The following is a 19,239-nucleotide window of genomic DNA, read 5'->3' on the forward strand; positions in this document are numbered from 1 at the left end:
AGGTCATTCTAATGGAGAGAGGAGCAACAGCTGGTAGAGGAGACCAAAGGCTCCCTGGAGGAGGAAGCTGCAGTGATTGGGGCAGCTAGAAAGGATGCCAGCAGAGATTCCTGGAGTCAAAGGAGTCAGAGGTCACATGAGGAAGAGAAGGGGAGACTGGGTGTTTTCTGTTTGGTTGTTTTGGTGTGTGTGTGTGTGTGTGTGTGTGTGTGTGTGTGTGTGTGTGTATTGCTGGGAATCAAACCTAAGATCTGTATGCTAGGCAAGCGCTTAAGAATGGCCTTAAGAGGAGCAGTCAGAGCCGAACAGACCCCAGGAGGTCCTCCAAGGCAGGAGCAGTCGGCCAACCACGCCTCTCTGAAGCACCGCCCACACACCAAGAAGCCCCGCCCCACACAGGCCCCGCCCACCCAGGCCCCGCCCCTGCGCCCTCGCGCAGGTAGGGAAGAGGCGGAGCGCCGGAGCCCAGCCTCGGTGGAGCCACCGCCTCGCCGCGCTGCCCGCTCAGCTCGCTGCAGCTTCCCGGGTCGTGCGGACTCTGCGAGGTGAGCGCGGGGCGTTGGACGCGGCGGAGCTCGGGTTCACTAGGCCGCGGGTGTCCGAGGGGGAGTCCCGGGACTGCTCGGGACGGCCGCCGGGAGGGTCGGGGGCTGCGTGCCCTGGGGAGCGCCCCAGAGGCCGAGGCTGGACTCTGTGCCCGCTGGGCCGCTGGATACCACACGCAGATCTTTTGGCCTCACCGGGACCAGGACGCCAAGGGGTTCCCCGGAGCACGGTCACCAATGTCCCGGCGCGTGGTTTGCGCACAAGTTTTTAAAAGCCCAGGGAGGAAGAGGGCACTGCCTAGTGTTGGAACGTGCGGCCCCGCCTTCCACCCAGAAGTCCCTTTTAGACTTTCTTAAGACTCTGCTCCCCTTCCTCCCGGGTGAACTCCCAGAGCCCGAGGGCTGAAGTTTGTGCGTGGAGCCTAGCCGAGGTGGAAACAGGTGCGGGGGTGGGGAGGGGGGAGGGTCACACCACCAGAGTGGACCGGAGCTCTGAAATTGTACTCAGGAATAATCCTGGTTTATGGACCGAAGGATTTGGGGAGTTGGGCCCCCAGCTGATGTTTCTGCTTGGGTTAAAGGTTAGGGAGCTGTAGGATCTGTGGGGCCCAGGCCTCTACCCCCATCCCAGGGCAGAGAGAACCCAGGTCCATGCCTTGACCCAGCTCCAGGAAACACTGAGTGGAGAGTCTGTAAGGGTTGGGACTTAACAGAGCGAAGGTGATGTGTATCTGAGGAGCAATTGCCCCACAAGTGGGGCGGCAGCTGTTTCTCAGCCGGCTAGGCTGGGGGTTCCAGTGTGTGTGTGTGTGTGTGTGTGTGTGTGTGTGTGTGTGTGTGTGTGTGTGTGGTCTGCTGGTGGAACAGAGTCCTCAGCATCTGTCATGTGCTCTTGTGACCCTGTAGGTCAGGGAGAAGAAAATGAAACTTGGTTTTGAGCAGTGGCTCTTGTAGGGGCGCTTTTGTCTACTAAGGATGTTTGGCAATTCCTGGAGACATTCTGGCTGTCACTATTCAGGAAGGAAGCATGTGTTGTTGCTAGCATGCTATGGAAGAGACCTAGGACACCCCCCCCCCCTACAATGCACAGGTCAGCCCCACAGCACAGAATTGGGCACCCAAAAAGTCAATGTTGAGGAACCATACGGTGGCCTGGTCCATCAGGGTACTGCTTGTGAATTCCCCTCCCCACCTCAGGGGCTGTGGGAAGAACCAGGATGAATCTAAGTGAGGTAAGAGAGAGGTAAGGAGGTGTGAGGGCAGGTTTTGCCTTGGCGAGTGTCCTGCCTTGGTGCTACAAGCCTATCTTTTGTTGGCTGACTCCCGGCCCTGTAGAGGAGGGGCTGGGAGCGGGCTTTCTCACAGCACAGGCCTGGAGTATCACCCAGGATAGCTTCGCACACAGGGTAAGCCCAGGGTGAGCCAGAGTAACCCTTGAGCTCATGTATCCCTGGAGATGGAGGAAGGGCAGGACCAACATCTGTTCCCATAGTTTCCCAAAGCTGGACAAGCTGAGGCCTCATGGATGGGGATGCCATGTGACCGACTGGAATTTTCCTTCTGAACACAGAACTAACTCTTCTGGTTATTTACACCAGGAAAATAACATCCAGGGAATAACGGGTCTCCTAATTCCCTGCGGCTCCCCACTCTTTCCTTCCAACAGGACAGATTGCCTCTGTGGAGGTGTGAATCCTGGTCAGGGTGAGCTCAGGCCCTGCTGCATTTGCCGAGTGACAGTCAGGGGTGGGGGCTGTTAAAGCCATCCTACAGAGCCCCCAAGGGTTGACCAGAAACTGTTGTGTTGGGCCCCTGGGCTCCTAGCTTTCTGGGAATGGAGGTGGAGGGTGTTGCTGGCTAGGTAGGGCAGGACCAGAAGAGGCAGCCAGACTCTTTCTCTGCAATAACTACCATTTCCATCTCCCCTTGTCCTGTCTGTTTTTGGACTTCTTGCTTGGGAGCCCTGGTAGAGTGAGAAAGGAGGAGAGGGAGTCTTAGATTGATTGGATGATTTTTGTCTTTTTATCATAAAAGCCCAGTGTGCCACCAGACCTGGTGGTATGTGCCTTGAAATCCAGCATTGGCAGGAGAAAAAAAAAATTAGGGTTTGTCACCTCAGCCACAGAGTGAGTCTGAGGCCGTTCTGGGCTGTATGGAAGACACTGTCTCAAAATTAGCCAAAGACCAGGCCTTTTCAACTGAGTATGAGTGTAGTAGTTACACCCACTGTGTGTGTCTCTGAAGGCATAAAGCTGAACACCCAGACTTCCTCAAAGCCACCTACTCCAAACCTGTGACGCCAGCTTCACTTGCTCATTCTGGTCAGTTCCCCCCCCCCCCCCCACACCTTGTATACACTCTGCTGCCTGGGGAGGAGGCTCCTGAAAGAGTAGGAATAAATCCCAGCAGGCAAGCTCTGGGGGGCCACTGGGGTCTCAGCCCTGCTCTGGGCTCACTGATACTTTCCTATGACCTGAACTGTAGACAGTGGCCTACTACTCTGTGTGTGTGTGTGTGTGTGTGTGTGTGTGTGTGTGTGTGTGTGTGTGTTGCCTCCATGTATGTCTGTGCGGCATATATACGCTTGATGCTTGCTGCAGCCAGAAAGTATTAGGTCTCCTGTAACTGGAGTTACAGATGGTTGTGCCATGTAGGTGCTGGGAACTGAACCCTGGTCCTCTGGAAGAGCAGCCAGTACTGTTAACTGCTGGGCCATCTCTCCAGCTCCATTACTTGTATAAACTGTGTCCCAGACAGGCACCAGATGACATCAGGAAGACGTCACAGGGCTGCAGTGTGCATGTTTGTGTTCTGGTGACTTGATGCCTGGTGACTCTGGGCCTGGGTCCCCTCACACAGCATATGGGAGCTGTGTGTTCTCCAAGCAGCTTGCCCCGCTCCACCCATGCCAGCCCTAACCCAGCGTGTCCCTTGGGACTCATGGGATCCCGCCTAGGTATTGCCCCATTGCCTGAGGGGATTTCCAAAGTGACCTCACCATCTGCGTTGTTGGGAGCAGCGCCTAGTCTCCTCTCCAGCTGAGACAGGCTGGGGGAGGGATGGGACTCAGCACTCTCGAGTGCTGGCTGACCTCAGCGGGCTAGCATGGCCCTGAGACAGGGCCTCTCGCTGCCAGGGCAGGCAGCTCTTGGCACACAGGCGGCCTCACAAGAGGAGCCAGCCTCGGCTGCCCCACTGTTCGGAAGAATGAAGGTTTTTCCAGAACTGCCCCCCAAGTATCCTTGGCCTCCCCGGGCAGCAGGAAAGGAAACCCTTCTTCTCATCTTCAGGGAGCTATGGAGAGTTGCTGGGTATTACCCTCCCCTGGCCAGATTTAGTCAGGGGCCCAGATGCAAGCATTTGGGGTTCAAAAGCTGCTGGGAGGCAGTTTCTGTCCACCCCACCCCCGACCCCCACCACGTGCGCATAGTGGTTTGAGCCAAGTGAGTTCTGGCAGGGTTTTGGCCAGAAGGGCAGGTGATCCCGAGCTTAAGGATCAGAAAGCAAGCTATTGGAGCCAGCAGACTCGGATCTATGAGAGTGCTCAGTAGGATGGGAGTCATTAAGGTAGTCTTTGCCTCAGTTTCTCCAGATGTACAGTGGAGGATTATGAGGTGAGGATTTTAATGGTGATTTGTGGACCTCTTCAGCCTGGTTGTGACTGGGGGGGGGGGGGGGCGCGGAGACTGTGAAGTGAGCCAGCACCACACTCCTGAGGTTACATGTATCTGGAGAAAGGTTGCTGTGCACAGCATAGATTTGGATCATTGGAGAGACCCTGCCTTGTAGGCTACTGGGGTGTCAGATGAGAAAGCACATTCAGATCATCTGAACCCTAAAAGGAGCTGTGACTGGGGCAGAGAACCCCTTGGGGCTGGGGGTATGCTGAGGAGCCCTGCTCCTCTGCCTCAGTAGGTGGCCACTGAACCCATGTCCACAGTATCACAGCTGATGTGGAGGAGCTATCTGCCCCTTATCCCTGGCATAAGGTGGGTCTCTGAATGGCGGGAAACCTGCCGTGGGATTCTGGGTAGAAACAGGACTGAAAACTGAAGGCTCAGCTGAGCCCTAAAGGCCTTTATCAGCCAGGCCTCATAATGACAGCTGCCTCCACCCTGCCTCAGTTAGTGAGATCATGTTTGTGAAAGCGCTTTGATAAGTAAGAAGTGCTCCTCAAGGGTTAGGTGTCAGCACTCCTTGGCCCCTGTGCCGATGGTGGAGGAGGGTTCATGAGCCAAAGGTCTTTGCACCCAGTCTACCTAGAGTGAGCTGCCACTCCAGACAAGTCCTTTTGCCGCTTGGCTTTTCCTGTTCCAGGAGTGGTAGGGGAGGAACTGGTGGAGAGGTGCAGAGGTGGCTCACTGGTTAAGAGCACTAGCTGTTTGTGCAGAGGACTTGGATTCAGTTCCCAGCATCCACATGGTGGATTGCAACCGTCTATAATACTATTTCCAGGGGACCCAACACCCTCCCCTGGCCTCCATAGGCACTGCATGTGTGTGGTGTACAGATATATATGCAGGTAAAAGACCCCCCACACACACACAAATAATAATAAAAGTAAATCTTTAAAAATTAAAAAAAAAAAAACTTGCCGAGTGGTAGAGGTATACACCTTTAATCCCAGCACTCAGGAGACAGAAGCAGGGGATGGATCTCTGTGAGTTTGAGGCCAGCCTGATCTACAGAGTGAGGTCCAGGACAGCCAGAACTACACAGAGAAACCCTGTCTCAAAACAACAAATAAAATAAATACATAACTCAGGACCCTAGTAGGCTGCAAGCCCACCACTTCCTGACTATGGGATCTAGACCAGTGATTTAATAATGTTGAGCCTTGATTTTTTTTTTCCTTCCCACCTGTCAAGAAGAATCCTGACACTGGACTCTTGGCTCATTCGTAGACCACATGGGTCATGATGGTGCAGCTCAGCAAAGGAGGGAAAAAAGCCATCAGTTAGCTACTGGTTGTGCATCAGGCGTTATATATGCAGGATCTGCCCTCCTTGTAGTGAATGTCACCCCGTCTCATAGCAGAGGAAACTGTGACAGGGTAGCCAGGCCACATGTGACGCTGGCTCCCAGCATGCCTCATTCTTCGACATGAGAGTCCTACACTGCCCCAAAGTGAGCTGGAGAGGGGTGGGCAGATGCCATTGAAGGTTCACTTGCTATGGGTACAGCTTGGATGGTCCTGTGTCTAAGTGCCCTAAATCCCTGGTACCCACTGTGTCTGGGGCTAGCATCTTCCTGGGGAAGCAGGGTGCCCCAGGGCAGAGTTCTGGGAAATCAAGTTTATTAGCTTCTTAATGACTGTTTACAAGCTGAAAAGTGTCTGGCTGGCATATTCCCTGCTGAGGGGCTCCTAGCCTGCAGAAGCAGATCTGGGCAGGATGCCGAGCGCCCTGTCTTGGGTATGTTGAGGACAACAACCCGAAATCTTTTGTCACTTTTGAGTGCTCACACCTGGCCTGGTCACCTCCTCTTTCTTGCTGAATGACCCTGGGCAAGGACTCTGTAGGACAGGGTGAGGCTTTGTCCCTCAGTGGAACATGCTGTATGATAGGTGAGCCCTGGTTATTGGTGACAGAGACACCCAGGTCTCAGACTTCAGTGGGGCTGCATAAGCAACAAATTAAGTTCAGAGATGTTAAGTGGTTTACTAGAGATCACACAGCAGAGCCGGGCCCATGACGCTGCCTCCTCTAGTCAGGGAGTAGCTTTGTCTGCAGCCATACTCCAAGATGGCAGGTGGAAATTGGGTGGGTGAGTGGCTTGCAAGTATCAGATGAAACCCCAGCTGTGTGCACGCGGTGGTCACACCTTGGTGTCAGGGAACCCCAGAGAAGTAAAGTGTACCACTTTACTCAACTCTTCCCCTCAGGCTGCACCGCATCCTGCCCCAACCACTGGGCATGTCTCTTCTGGTTTTGAAGACCAGTGAAACCCAATTCCCAGTAGCCAGGGTTCCTATGACAGGCAGATCTTCCATACCAGAGTTAAGCTCATGTTGATGTGGTACCCAGTAGTGAGTGCTCTCTCTGTGGGGCCTGTCCTGACATCTGGTCCCCTGGGCAGGGCAGCAGAAGTGGGGCAGAATATACAGTCCCAGGAGACCAGACTGCTGGATAAGCATCCTAGAACCCCTTTGCTGTCTTTGTTCTGTCCCCTAAAGCTGTGGTCGGCATCCCAGCCCGCAGCCCCGTGACCTGCTGCCGCTTGCCTGGGGTGTGAGAGGGCTCTGTCCTAGGTCTGCTCAAGGCACCTGGGGTGTGAGAGGGCTCTGTCCTAGGTCTGCTCAAGGCACCTGCATCTTTGCTGTCTTGCTAGAGGGGACCTGCCTCCATCAGCAGCTTCTAGAGTCACGATTTCTAGAGGAGCTTTGAGCTGGAGACTCCTGGCTGCATACCCGTTTCCCAGTATTTTAGCAGCGTGTGTGTGTGTGTGTGTGTGTGTGTGTGTGTGTGTGTGTGTGTGTGTGTGTGTGTGTGTTGCTGTGATGGAATCGGGGCCTTGTATATGCCAAGGACTCTTTGTACCATTGAGCTACACTCATACCCAATTGCTGCATTTTGAGCTTTAGGGGTACAGAACTTGCCCCCTTCCCCCACCTCAACCTGCTCCTGTCTCTGCCTGGCTGGCTGGCTGACTAGTGGTCCAGAGAACGCCCAGAGAGATGGGGGCGGAGGGGAAGATAAGGCTGGCCGTCTAAGAGCAGGGCACTGCACCTACACATAGACACTCTCACACTTGCATTGAGCTCTTGGCAGCTCCCTGGAACCCAGTACCCGCTTCCCGTGTCTGTGGTGGGCCAAATTCTTCTAATTGGGTCAGAGGGAGCCCAGAACTTGGGGTCTAATGGGGGGAACCCCCAAAGAAGTCAGCAGGTTGCCAAGTCCTTGAACCTGCTCCTGCAGGTCTGGTCTTGTGAAATGAGTTTGGCACAAGCCCTGGGAAGTGGAGGGGAGAAAGGAGTGGGGGCTCTGTTGGGGAGGCCTGCTGCTGGGGAGGTCTGTGCAGGGTGTGAACCACAAGCCATTTTTCTTTTTTTTTTTTTTTTTTTTGTGGGTGGCCAAGTGTGCTGACTTTGCGACCACCTGCTGCTCCATGCCTCTGGGGAAAAGCACGTGGGGAAAGGCGCAGAGTCCTCTCCCTGCTTTCTCTGTCATCCTTGCAGACGATACATGCTGCTGCCACCCCGGTCTATACCTTACGACCCTTCCCAGGTCCCGTCCGTCCCGTGCCAGCCTGTTCACGCAGCTGCCTTTGGCTCCATCCTCACAGCCTCTTACCAGGGCCAGGAGACGTTCAGCAGTGAGTCACTGGCTGTGTGGGACCAATTTGGAGACTTCTTAGGTGGCAGCTCCATATTACCTGGGCTATCCTTTCCGGACAATCCGGGCTGTAGAACTTTAGGAGGTTAGCAACAGTAGCTTTTTTTTTTTTTTGTCTTTTTTTAACAGGGGATTGCAGCTGTTGGGGCTCCACTTCCTCTTTGTAGCTTTCTAAAAACTCAGAGGTTCCCAGCAGGGCCCTGGGAGGGAGGTATAGTTTTGGTTTCTGTGGCAGGGAAGCTGGGGAGAGAAGTCGCTTCCTTGCCCCCAGCCCACACTGTCATCATCCTGTGACTCAGCAGGGACCTGGCATGACATCCGTCTGCCACCACCCCCTTCCCCTCTGCCTACTCTCTGCATGCTCCAGGACTTGCCCACAGCTCAGAGCTGGACATGGCTTCTGGGCCAGGTGTGCTTTCCTTAAGTCCTCTGCTTAGGTGACCTGTAACCCTCGCCTTTGGTCTGCCCCTTTCCCCGGAGGGGAGAGGGCTACTCACTTCTTGCCCGTTGGCCCCTCCTCCTGTCCTCATTTCTGGCCATATGTGGCCTTGGCTCTTACATCAAGCTGCCACTCATTTGGGGATACAGCTGTCAAGCTACCTTAAAGCCCTGGCTCCTCACGTCCACAGAGCTTAAGGGGGCAGGGAATTATTCATAAGAATGCTGAGACTTCCGAATCCTGCTAGTGGGAGTGAGTGCATTGGTGGCAGGCAGGCAGAGATTAGGGGAGGGGCCCAGGTCAGACCTGTGGACAGGTGGACAGGCACCAAGGAGGAATTTGGGCATATGTCACCTGCATAGTGAGGGAGGGGCACCCCGCCTAGTGTGTTTGGGGGAGCACTCCCTGGGGGTGACCTTGCCTACCATGCTACCATGCCTGGGTTGGCCCTGCCTTGTGAGGGAGTGGCTGGGCCCCACCCTTTGTGGGGAAACCGGATTCTCTGGGCATTCAGGGTAGTTTCTGAGTCTGCGTTTCTGTGTGCCTAGTCCCGGCCACTGCTGGCTGGCTGGTGCTATCTGAAGGCTCTCTGGAGGGCACGATGGCCCTAGTGGAGGACATGGAGGCCATCTATCAAGGGCACCTGGGGCGATCTCATTGTTGCTCTGCGCTTTCCCTCTCTGTCTGCCCTGCCCCCACCCCTGCTGGCTACCACTCCAAAGGAAGAGGAAACCCACCCTCAGCCCTGGCTGTTTAATCCAAGCGCATCTCTGGGGCTCTGGCTGGAGAATCTTTTGTGGGGTAGGCTTCTCCCTAGAGGTTAGACCAGGATCCAACTTGGGCAGGTGGCAGAGAGCTATAACCCTAGCCTTGGCCCCTTCCACCCCCACCCATGGGCAGCAAGCCTGGGGTCTTGGAGAGCTCAGCGGATATGACTGTGGGTAAGAGGAAGCCTGCTCCCAGGATGTCACAATTTCCTTTGCAGTGAGCAAGCACTTCTGGGGGCGGGAGATAAGTGGCCGCTAGGGCGGCTCCCACCACTTTTTCTTTGTCTGGTCTCTGTGGCCTGTCGTGGACACAGGTCACGCAGGAGCGTAGAGCAAATCTGCTCATCCCCACTGCTGTGTGAGGTAGCTGCCAACACACCCGGTCCTGGGAAGGGTTGGGGCAGAGGGGGTCAGGAGAAGTTCTGGGAGAAATCTCCATTGTCTGGGCTGCCTGTGGTCTGAGCTGTCACCGTGTTTAACTGCCAGTGAACAGAAAGGAAACTGAGGCACAGGGATTCGGCTACTTATGGACCATCATTCAAGGCTTGGTGCTGTCTTTGCAGGTGATGGTAGAGACTTTCCTGGCACGGGACTCCTCACCAGCCCTACCCTGCCCCTGCCGTCAGACTTTCTCTGGGACCCTAAGATTGTCCCAGAGGTTGTGAACTTCCCCTGTCCTGTGACCACAGTCGTGTCTGCCCTTTCCATCTGGAGATGGGCACAGTCAGCAGCACAGGGGGTGGGATGGGGGTGGGAGGACTCCTGGGTGTATGTGGGGGGGACCCCAGCTGGAGGGGCTTGGCGTCTGAGGGCAGCTCCTCAGAAGGGAAAAGAGTGCTTATGGCTAACCGGGGAACTGAGCCACTGGGCTTCACCCCCAGCCAGCACCCAGTAACCTCCGTCCAAGCCCTGCAGTGGGACGGGGCAAGGTGAGTGACCTCCAGAGCCAGCTGCAGGGTTTGAGAGATGGCCTCTGCCCAGTGTCCATGCAGACTGACCTTATCCCCAGCTGCACAGACTCCCACCCCGCTACCCACTCCTCCAGCTGGGACTCCATGGGGACTGACTGGGTGTGAGAACAGAGGGGGAGACTCCTGCTGTCAGACCTGGGGGTGCTGAGAGCAGGGTGGTGACCAGACAGGCTTCCGGGGGGTGACACTCCTAAAGGAATCAGGGGGGGACAGGGTGGCTGTGCCCAGAGACGGGCAGGACCGTGGCGCTGAGGGCAGCATGGTGTCCCGAAGCCCGGAGCTCACACGGGTCCTGACCCTGGACATGCTGCCCAACCGTGCACACCATCACCCTGACTCTGAGCAGCAAGATATCCGAGATGAATGACTCATTTTCTGGGTTAAATCTCCTCAAAAGACTTCCATGGTTCGTGCTGCTGCTGGAGGCCATGTTGTGTCCGTGGTCCGTGTTGCCACCGGAAACCACGTTGATGTCAGTGATCCTTGCCCCTGCTGGAAACCATGTGGAAGTTGGTGATCCATGCTGCCACCAGCTGCTGTGGGCACGGAAGCTTCTTCTGCAGTGGTTTCGATGGCTGCAGACTCAACAGAATGACAGACGTGGAAGGCTTCTGTGACAACCCCTCCCCCGACCCCCACAAAACAGTCTAGACATGAAGAGAGTCTTTTATAATCCACATAAATTTTGCCAGGTAGAGGTGGCGCACACCTTTAATCCCAGCACTTGGGAGGTAGAGGCAGGTGGATCTCTGTGAGTTCAAAGCCAGCCTGGTCTACAGAGACAGCCAGCATGGTTACACAGAGAAACCCTCAAAAAACCAAAAAAGAAAAAAAAAGTTGATAAAGATGCTGAAGTGTAATCTTCAAAGTTGATGCCTTCTAGTGGGGGCGGGGTGAGGAAGGACTCAGGTTTCTTTAAGGGGTGGGCTGGTCACTGGGAGTTTTACCATGCTCCAATGAATATATGGGCAACAGAAATTAGACTTGGTGGGATTTGGGGGAGGGGGGCACAAGGAGGGAGGGCAGACCTGGAAGGAAGGGGGAGTGAGCATGATTGGGGTGCATTGTATGAAATCCCCAAATAATGAATAAAAATATTAACGTGGGGGCCGGGGGAGAAGCAGTAGGGGCTGGCCAGGTAGACTAGGTGGAAGCTGGCGTGTGGGTGCAGGGCCTCGGATACAGGAGGTGGGAGCTTGGAGGAGGTGTGGGGAATAGAGCTGTGTTTTAGAATTGTTCTGTTGCTGTGGAGAGACACCATGACCAAGGCAGCTTATAGAAGAAGGTATTTAATTGGGGGCTTGCCTACAGTTTCAGGGGGTAGTCCATGCTCATCATGGCAGAGAACTTGGCAGCAGGCAGAGAAAGAGAAACCGGACCTGGTGTGGGCTTTTGAAACCTCAAAGCCCACTCCAGCCACACTCCTCCTTCAACAAGGGCACATCTAACCCTCCCAAACAGTTCATCAGCTGGGACCCAAGCATTCAAACACGAGCCTGTGGGCCCGCCCTCACTCACACCATCACAGCCTGGCTGGGTCGTCACAGTGCTGACTCCTAGGCGGTGCCTTCAGCCCCTCACTCCAGAAGGGTCTTGCTGTTAGCCAGAGCCACAGGTGAAGCTGCCAGGGTGCAGCCTCAGAGTCGGACACTTCTCTGCTGGTGGCCATCTTCGCCACCTCTCTCATTCTTGCTGCCTGCCCCTCCCCATCAGTGCCACCGGGGTAATGCCCGCCCGATGCCCTCTCCCTGCACTCTGGTCCCAGGCGATTGCCAAGTTGAGGAGCTTCTGTGTAGAGGCCCCAGGTGAGGCTGTTGTCCTGGAGGTATCCCCAAGCAGTGTCTCATGTGACAACCAGTGCTCCTCAGAGTCTGCCAGTCCAACCCCAGTGTCTTCCACCTGGGATCTCAGAGGACTGTGGGACAGGACTCCTGACACCTTGGGGTGTTGGAGCCAAAGCGGAGGTTGTTGGTCTTGCTTAAAAAGGCAGTAATGTCCTTGGCCAGCTCTGCCTCAATTCTTCAAAGCCTCCCCCGCCACACACACAGCCAGTGCTCTGCATCTGTGATATGGAGAGTTTTACAGGCCTCAGTACAGAGGGCAAAGCATAGAAGGCCGTGCAGGTGGGATGAGAGAGGGGCCTAAACCAGCCCCTCCTTCCAGTTCACCCGTGGTAGCCTCTGGGCAGCACAGGCCTCTGCCAATCATGCTTTGAGAATCATTAGGATGCTAGACCATGGCTACCTCCAGAGATGACTCCCCAGCCCCGTGATAAGGGTCTTCCAGCCCCAAGTGTACCCTGGAAAAGAGGTTGCCAGATTCCCAAGGTGGCCTCACACCTACTGTCTGCTGACTTGAGTCTGAGCTGTACCTCTTCCCTGCTGTGTGAGCTTAAGTAAGTTAATCAACCCCTCTGAGCCTCTGTTGCCCACCTACACATCAGAAGCATGATAGCGCCTCTCTTGGAAGATGTTTTGAGGGACAGTGCATGTGGAGGGCTGGGCCAGGCCTGGCACATGCAGTGCTGATCTTGCCCAGACACTGTAGCACTTGCCAGTAGCTGCTGGGGCTTACTCCGAGGACGGCTCGCTGTGTTCCTCTGCCTTGCTTATGATATATGCCTGAACAGGGCATTCTAAAACACAGGCACCACGGCATTCTCTTTCAAATAGTTGATGTTATGTTGTGTGGATTTTATGTCAATCAATTAATCAAAAAAACAAACACAGCAGAACAGGTCCCCGTCACTTGAGCAATCAGGCTGACTAATGGAAAATAAATCTGTTTTTATTTGTAGGGTTGGCGGGAACCAAGCCCTCCAGCATATGTATGGCAGGCACCATACCTCTGAGCTCCAGCCTCGGCCCCTTCCTTTACTTTGCCTGTGTGCGTGTTTATGAGGGTGTGTCCGTCACGGCACACGTGTGGAGGTCAGAAAGCAGCGTCAGTGTCAGTCCTTACCGTCTGCCTTGTTTGGGACAGGGTCTCTGTTGTCCGCTGTGTGCACACCAGGCTAGCTGGCCCTCGGGCTTCTGAAAGTCCTCCGCCTCCCCCTCCTGTCTCGCAGGAGGCATGCTGGGATTACGGGTGTTGCCGCTGTTGGCTCTCCCTGGGTTCTGCACACTTGAATGGCAAGCACTGTGTCGATCAAGTCGTCCCTAGCCCCAGACTCGGACCTGTTTTTTGTGTGTGTGTGTGTGTGTGTGTGTGTGTGTGTGTGTGTGTGTGTGTGTGTGGTGTGAGGAGCCTGTGCCTGCCAAAGGACAAAAAGGACAACCTTGGGTGTCATTCCTCAGGGACATACACCTTTCTTTGTTTTTAGACAAGGTCCCTCACTGCCTTGGGACACGGCCAAGTCGGTGAGGCCAGCTGCCCAACCAGCCCCATGGATCCTTCTTGCCGCCATTGATCCAGGGCTGGGATTACAAATCCGTGCTCCCACGCCCAGCTCAGGCCTCCATGCTTGTATGGACAGCACCTCAGGACGGAGCCCATCTCCCCACCGCAGAAAGTAGATCTTACTCAGAAGACAGGGTTAGGTAGATGCCACTGGGGCTGGAGAAATGACTCAGTGGTTCCATTCCCGGCACCCACATGGCGACTCACAGTCATCTGTAACGCCAGTTCCAGGGGATCCGAAGCCTTCTGGCCTCTGTGGGTACCAGGCGCACATGTGGTGTATAGCATACATGCAGGCAGACACAGCCACACACATTGTTTTCAAAAGTGTTTGCCACTTAAGCCTGATGTCCTGAGTTTGGTCCCTGGCACCAACAATGGAAAGAGAGATTAAATTAATTTTCTTTTAAAGCTAACAATTCCTGGACTTGTGAATTGAATATTTATTTATTTATTTATTTATTTTATTATTATTATTTTTTTTTTTTTGGTTTTTTGAGACAGGGTTTCTCTGTGTAGCTTTGCGCCTTTCCTGGAACTCACTTGGTAGCCCAGGCTGGCCTCGAATTCACAGAGATCCGCCTGGCTCTGCCTCCCGAGTGCTGGGATTAAAGGCGTGCGCCACCACCGCCCGGCTTATTTTTAAGATTTACTTATTTTTATTTGCATGGAGGTTTTGACTCCATGTATGTCTGTGTGAAGGTGTCAGATCCCCTGGAACTAGAGTCACAGACAGTTGTGAGCTGCCATGTGGGTGCTGGGAATTGAACCCGGGTCTCTGAGATAACAGCCAGTGAGTGTTCTTAACTGCTGAGCCGTCTCTTCAGTCCCAGTGAGCTAGGAATAGTGGCACACACCTATGATCCCAGCACTCAGGAGGTCGAGAGCAGAATGATCAGGAGTTCAAGGTCATCCTCAGCTACACAGCAAGTTCAAAGCCAGCCTAGACCGCTTGAGACCTTATCTCTAAAGGATAAAAGACCTTTGTTCTTGGTTTGTTTGGTTTGTTTTGGTTTTTCAATACAGGATTTCTCCATGTAGTTTTGGTGCCTGCCCTGGATCTCTCTGTAGGCCAGGCTGGCCTCGAACTCACAGAGGTCTGCCTGGCTCTGCCTCCCGAGTACTGGGATCAAAGATGTGCACCACCACAACCCAGCAAAAGATCTTTTTAAAGTAACATTAAAAACAGAATAGGGGCAGATCTTGATGCCTGGCTCCAGTCAAACCCTGGGCCAGACCTGGTCTGTGAGTGGTAGTATGTTAATAGCCCAAGTTCAGTGGCCACATGGACCTTGGCTGCATCAGCACTCTGAAGGGCCCTCACTCTGGGTCTCCTCCTGCCCCTCCTGTGGGAGACGGGTGAGGTCAGGAAAATGGGACGATTTGGAGGTTGGCCTGCCCCCTCTAACCTGTCCCCTGTTCTCACAGGTTGGCAGCTGTCCTGCCTGACCTACAGCTGTCTGTCACTCCATCTGTCCACCGCGACCCCAGGAGCGTCCACAGAACAAGGAAAGGAGTGGAACATGGTGTAAGACGCCCTCCCAAGCAAAGGAAGCAGGGACCTCACATACCTGAAGGTAGGAAGCTGGTGGCCTGGTGGTGGCCTCAGGTACCACTAGGAGATGGGGCTTGGGGGCTGCTCAGGCGGCCAAGGGGGAGCCTCTGAGTAAGTGGCATTCAGGCTAAGCAAGAAGGTCCTCTCTACCACGTGATGGTCAGGGATCATAGTGATGTGCGCAGGCAGAGCTCAGCTTCCGAGGAACCCAGGACCTTGCACGTACAAGACTGATGTGGTTGTCACCTTTCAGCTCTGTTTGCTTTTCTTTTTATGTTGTTTATTTTGAGACAGGACTTTGCTATGTAGCCCTGGCTAGCCTTGAACTCACAGCAGTCCTCCTGTCTCAGCCTCCCAAATGCTGGGATTACAGATATGAACCACCATGCCCTGGTGTTTTTTTTTTTTAATCTTATTTTTATTGATGTGCATGTGTGTATTCTGTGTGTGCAGGGGCCTGTGGAAGTCAGAAGGCATCCTATCGCCTGGAACTGGAGTTACAGGCTAATGTGAGCCATCTGACGTGGTGCTGGGAACTGAACTCAGGTCCTCTGGAAGAGCAGCCGGTGTTCTTAACCACTGAGCCATCTCTCTGGTCTCTCTCTTTCCTTCTCCTCTTTTCTTCCAATACAATCTCATGTTTGAATCCCTTGAATTCTTTGTGTAGCCCCGACTATGTCTTCAACTCTCAAATTTTCCACGTTTGTTTATTTTGTGTGTATGTGTGTTTATGTTCTACACATACCACAGTGTGCCTATGGAGGTCAAGGGCAACTTATACAAGAGACGATTCTCTCCTTCCAGTGTGGGTTTTAGAGATCCGACTCATATTGTCCAGTTTGATGGCAAGCGAGCGCCTTTACCCCAAGCCTTCTCAGCAGCCTGGGCTCTAAATCACAATCCTCCTGCCTCTGCCTCCTGAGTGCTGGGATTACAGATGTGTGCCACTATGCCTTTTGAGAGGGACATCATCACTTAGATAATGCTCTCAAGGTCATGGCCTGGCTCAGCACGTCAGTCCTCTTTGTGTTGAGCAGGTGTTAAGATGAGGACATTGTATGAATCTGCACCCTTCTGTCTGTCCAGCCCTCCATTGACAGACACCAGGTGGTTGTCACCTTTCAGCTCTGGTGAATGCAGTGCTGGGGACATTCCTGCACAGTGTGTGGGGACAGCACTTGAGGGATGTTTTGAGGGGGTCCCTTCTAGGGAGAATGTGCTTTTCTCTTTGCTATGCAAGTGAAAGTCTGAGTGGCAGTCCTTCAGCATGCTCACTGAGGCAAGCCAGCTCCACTTGTGGGTCAAGCTGGGGGCACCCACCTCCAGCTGAGGGGTCGGAGTGCCACAGTCAACACAGCTGGTGGGGTGGGGAGCACATGGAGCCTGGAGGCCACATGGATGAGCTTGGCCTTGAAGAACAGGATCTTGGAACTGAGCAGAGAGAGATAGGCATGATTTTAGTCCCATTGGAAGGGACTTAAGGGTAACAGGTGGAGGGTGGGGAGACTTGTGAGCTCTTTCAGGTGAGAGCAGGCTGTGGAGAAGGATAGATGGAGAGAACTAGGGGCCTTGAGAGATGGCTCAGCGGTTAAGAGCACTTGTTCTTAGAGGACCTGGTGTAATTCCCAGCACCCATGTTGTGACTTGCAACATCCATGACTCCAGTTCCAGAGGATCCGCTGCCCTCTTCGGGCCTCCATAGGCACCAGGCATATGTATTGGGCACTACTGCACACGCAAGGAAAACACTCACTCATACACATAAAATAAATAAATTAAAAAGTAAAATTTAAAGCTACCAAGAGCTGGAAATTGGGGCTCCATGTGGTGGCTGTCAAGCACTGCCCCCCGCCCCCCACCCACCGTGGCCTCCTTCTGAGCTTCCTAGAGCTGCAGGGACAGAAACAGACAGCGGGTACCTCATCTTGGAGCCATCAAAAGGGAATGGGGCTCAGTGGCCCAGTCCAAGCAGGGAAAAGTTCCCTAACAGGGTGCACAACCACCTCCTCTTTATGGGGCCACCTGTCCAGATCCGTTGAAGTTCTCAGCACCCTTGTTCTTCAGGCCAGCCTCCTGTATCCAGTGCTGTCTTTAATACTTTACACACCCACACAGTATGATCAACACTAAACAAAACATCCTGTGTAACCATCCATCGGGAATTGAGTCTTGGCATGTTCCACTTAGAGAGGGCTTTTCTGTCCTCAAAGAAGGCAAAGACGTCGGTCTGTGTGCTCCCAAGGGAAGGGGTACACACCAGACCCGAGAAGCTGGGCGGGTTTCAGAAGCCATGCTGTTTGCTGGAGCTCAAAGGCTGCCCTGAGGGACGGCCTTAAGCTCACTTTCTGCTTTACCATGCTCAGTCTTTTTGTTCAGTGAGTGTGAATCACCTTTATTGTTAAAATAGAAATACCAGGGCTGGGGCTGGGGCTCATTTGGGAGAGCGCTTGCCTTAGCACGCACGAAGCCCTGCGCTGGATTCATAACACTACATATACCAGACATGGCAGCACATGCCTGTAATCCCAGCATGTGGGAGGGAGAGGCAGGAGAATTAAGGAGTTCACAGTCACCGTTAGAAACACAGCAAGTCCAAGGCTAGCCTGGGATGAAACCCTCTCTTAAAGGAAAGGAAAAAATGAGAAATACCAGGCTAGTAGCAATTTCAATTATCTTTCTCTTTTCTTTTTCTAACAGATGTAGCCCAAGCTGACCTAGTCCGTGCCACCCTCAAACTCACAGTATTCCCTCCTCAGTCTTCCAAGCACTGGGATTACAGGCTTGTACTAAGTACACAGAGGCATGTTATATTGCTGAGGCTGGCCTTGAACTCCTGGGCCCAAGTAATATTCCTTCCCTCGGCCCCCCAAGCAGCTGGGATTATAGGCTTGCACCACTATAAGAGGCTTTCACTTAACTCTGAGGAGGCCGCCTTGAGGGACAGGGACCTGGGTGGTGGGAATTAGGCAGAACCACCACTTCCTGTGCGTAACAAGGCCTGCATCCCCAGGAGAAGCACCCGCCCTGCATAGTTGACCCCTGGTGGCAGCAGCTGGTGCCTGCCCAGCAGCAGCAAGAGCACCAATTGGCAGTTTGCCGTGCTTGGTTGTCTAGAGTGTTCCTGTCCGTTGAACAGTCCCCCAGAGACTGAGGAAGGGCCCTCTGTCCACGCCCACCCTCTGGCCCCGACTTGCTCTGACCACACCCACTCCTTATCTTTCTGCTCCTCTCATGGTTTGGTTCTCACCAAAGCAGAGAGACCAGAAAGGGACTACGGTAGGTCAAGGCTCTCCTCACCCCTGCTAGTCAAAAATGCAAATGAAAGTCAGAAATTGACCCCAAGTTCCTCCACCCAGTCAGGTGTGGCCTGGCTGCATCTCTCTGGAGCTTGGTCTGAGGTCACATGGTGCTGGCCTTGGGCTGCCTTCCCTGGTTCCGAGATCCCCAACCCCCTCAAGTCCTGCCACCTCTACATGCCTGTACTGTCACCCCATCTCTCTTCTAGCATCGTGTCCACCATGGCCTCAGCTGACAAGAATGGCAGCAACCTCTCTTCTGTGTCTGGTAGCCGCCTGCAGAGCCGGAAGCCACCCAACCTGTCCATCACTATCCCACCACCGGAGACCCAGGCCCCCAGCGAGCAGGATAGCATGCTTCCTGAGGTGAGAGGCTGGAGGCATAGCCACAGGCAACAGATGCGCCCACCTGCGCAGCACCTTCCGGGTGGTTGTCACTTCCTAGACACGCCCATCCATCATGGTCCACTGGCAGCCCAGCAGCCTCAATGTGGGCCTGAAATATTGTAGGGAGCGAGGCTTTGAACTCTGAAACTTTGGGAGCTCCTTTGCCTGGTGGCCAAGGAACAAGGGATACTGTCCTTGAGAAAAGGGCTTGTTGGCAAGCTTGGGCTCTGGTTGTTTACATTTCCCCTCTCTGGCCCTGACTGGCCTCTTCTGAGGAGGTGTGGGCTAACTGTGGTGGCCTGTGTGGGTGCAGGGTCCCACAGTGCCAGCAACCCACCCCTGTAGCTCCTGGCTCTTGGGGGGGATGGGTCAGTGTTTCTGTCCATTTGGACTCCTGTCCCATAAAGAGCTCATTGAGAGCAGGCCCCAGATAGCGTGGGCTTTGCACACAGCCTCAAACATAAAGAGGAGCTATGTTGGGGCTGCCTGCTCACCCTGAGGGCTCTGTAGGACACGTGAAAAGAGGCAAGACCATCCCAGATCATG

The 19,239-nt window shown here is 54.1% G+C and overlaps 1 protein-coding gene across 2 annotated transcripts in view; it reads left to right on the forward strand.

Annotated features, from left to right (window-relative positions):
* The first annotated feature begins 424 nt into the window (after positions 1-424).
* Rhbdf2 (rhomboid 5 homolog 2) overlaps positions 425-19,239 on the forward strand; it is a 28,422-nt gene continuing 9,607 nt past the window's right edge. The window contains exons 1-3 of one of the 2 annotated variants that reach the window (XM_052758814.1): positions 425-545; positions 14,884-15,032; positions 17,708-18,672. In XM_052758814.1, coding sequence (XP_052614774.1) covers positions 18,484-18,672 — 189 coding nt within the window. In that variant the 5' untranslated portion in view covers positions 425-545; positions 14,884-15,032; positions 17,708-18,483. The remainder of the gene's footprint in view (positions 546-14,883; positions 15,033-17,707; positions 18,673-19,239) is intronic. The other variant, XM_052758815.1, reaches the window with a different exon arrangement.

Source organism: Peromyscus californicus, unplaced genomic scaffold, assembly GCF_007827085.1.
Source record: "Peromyscus californicus insignis strain IS unplaced genomic scaffold, ASM782708v3 Scaffold_3__1_contigs__length_106647218, whole genome shotgun sequence".
Taxonomy (NCBI): Eukaryota; Metazoa; Chordata; class Mammalia; order Rodentia; family Cricetidae; genus Peromyscus; species Peromyscus californicus.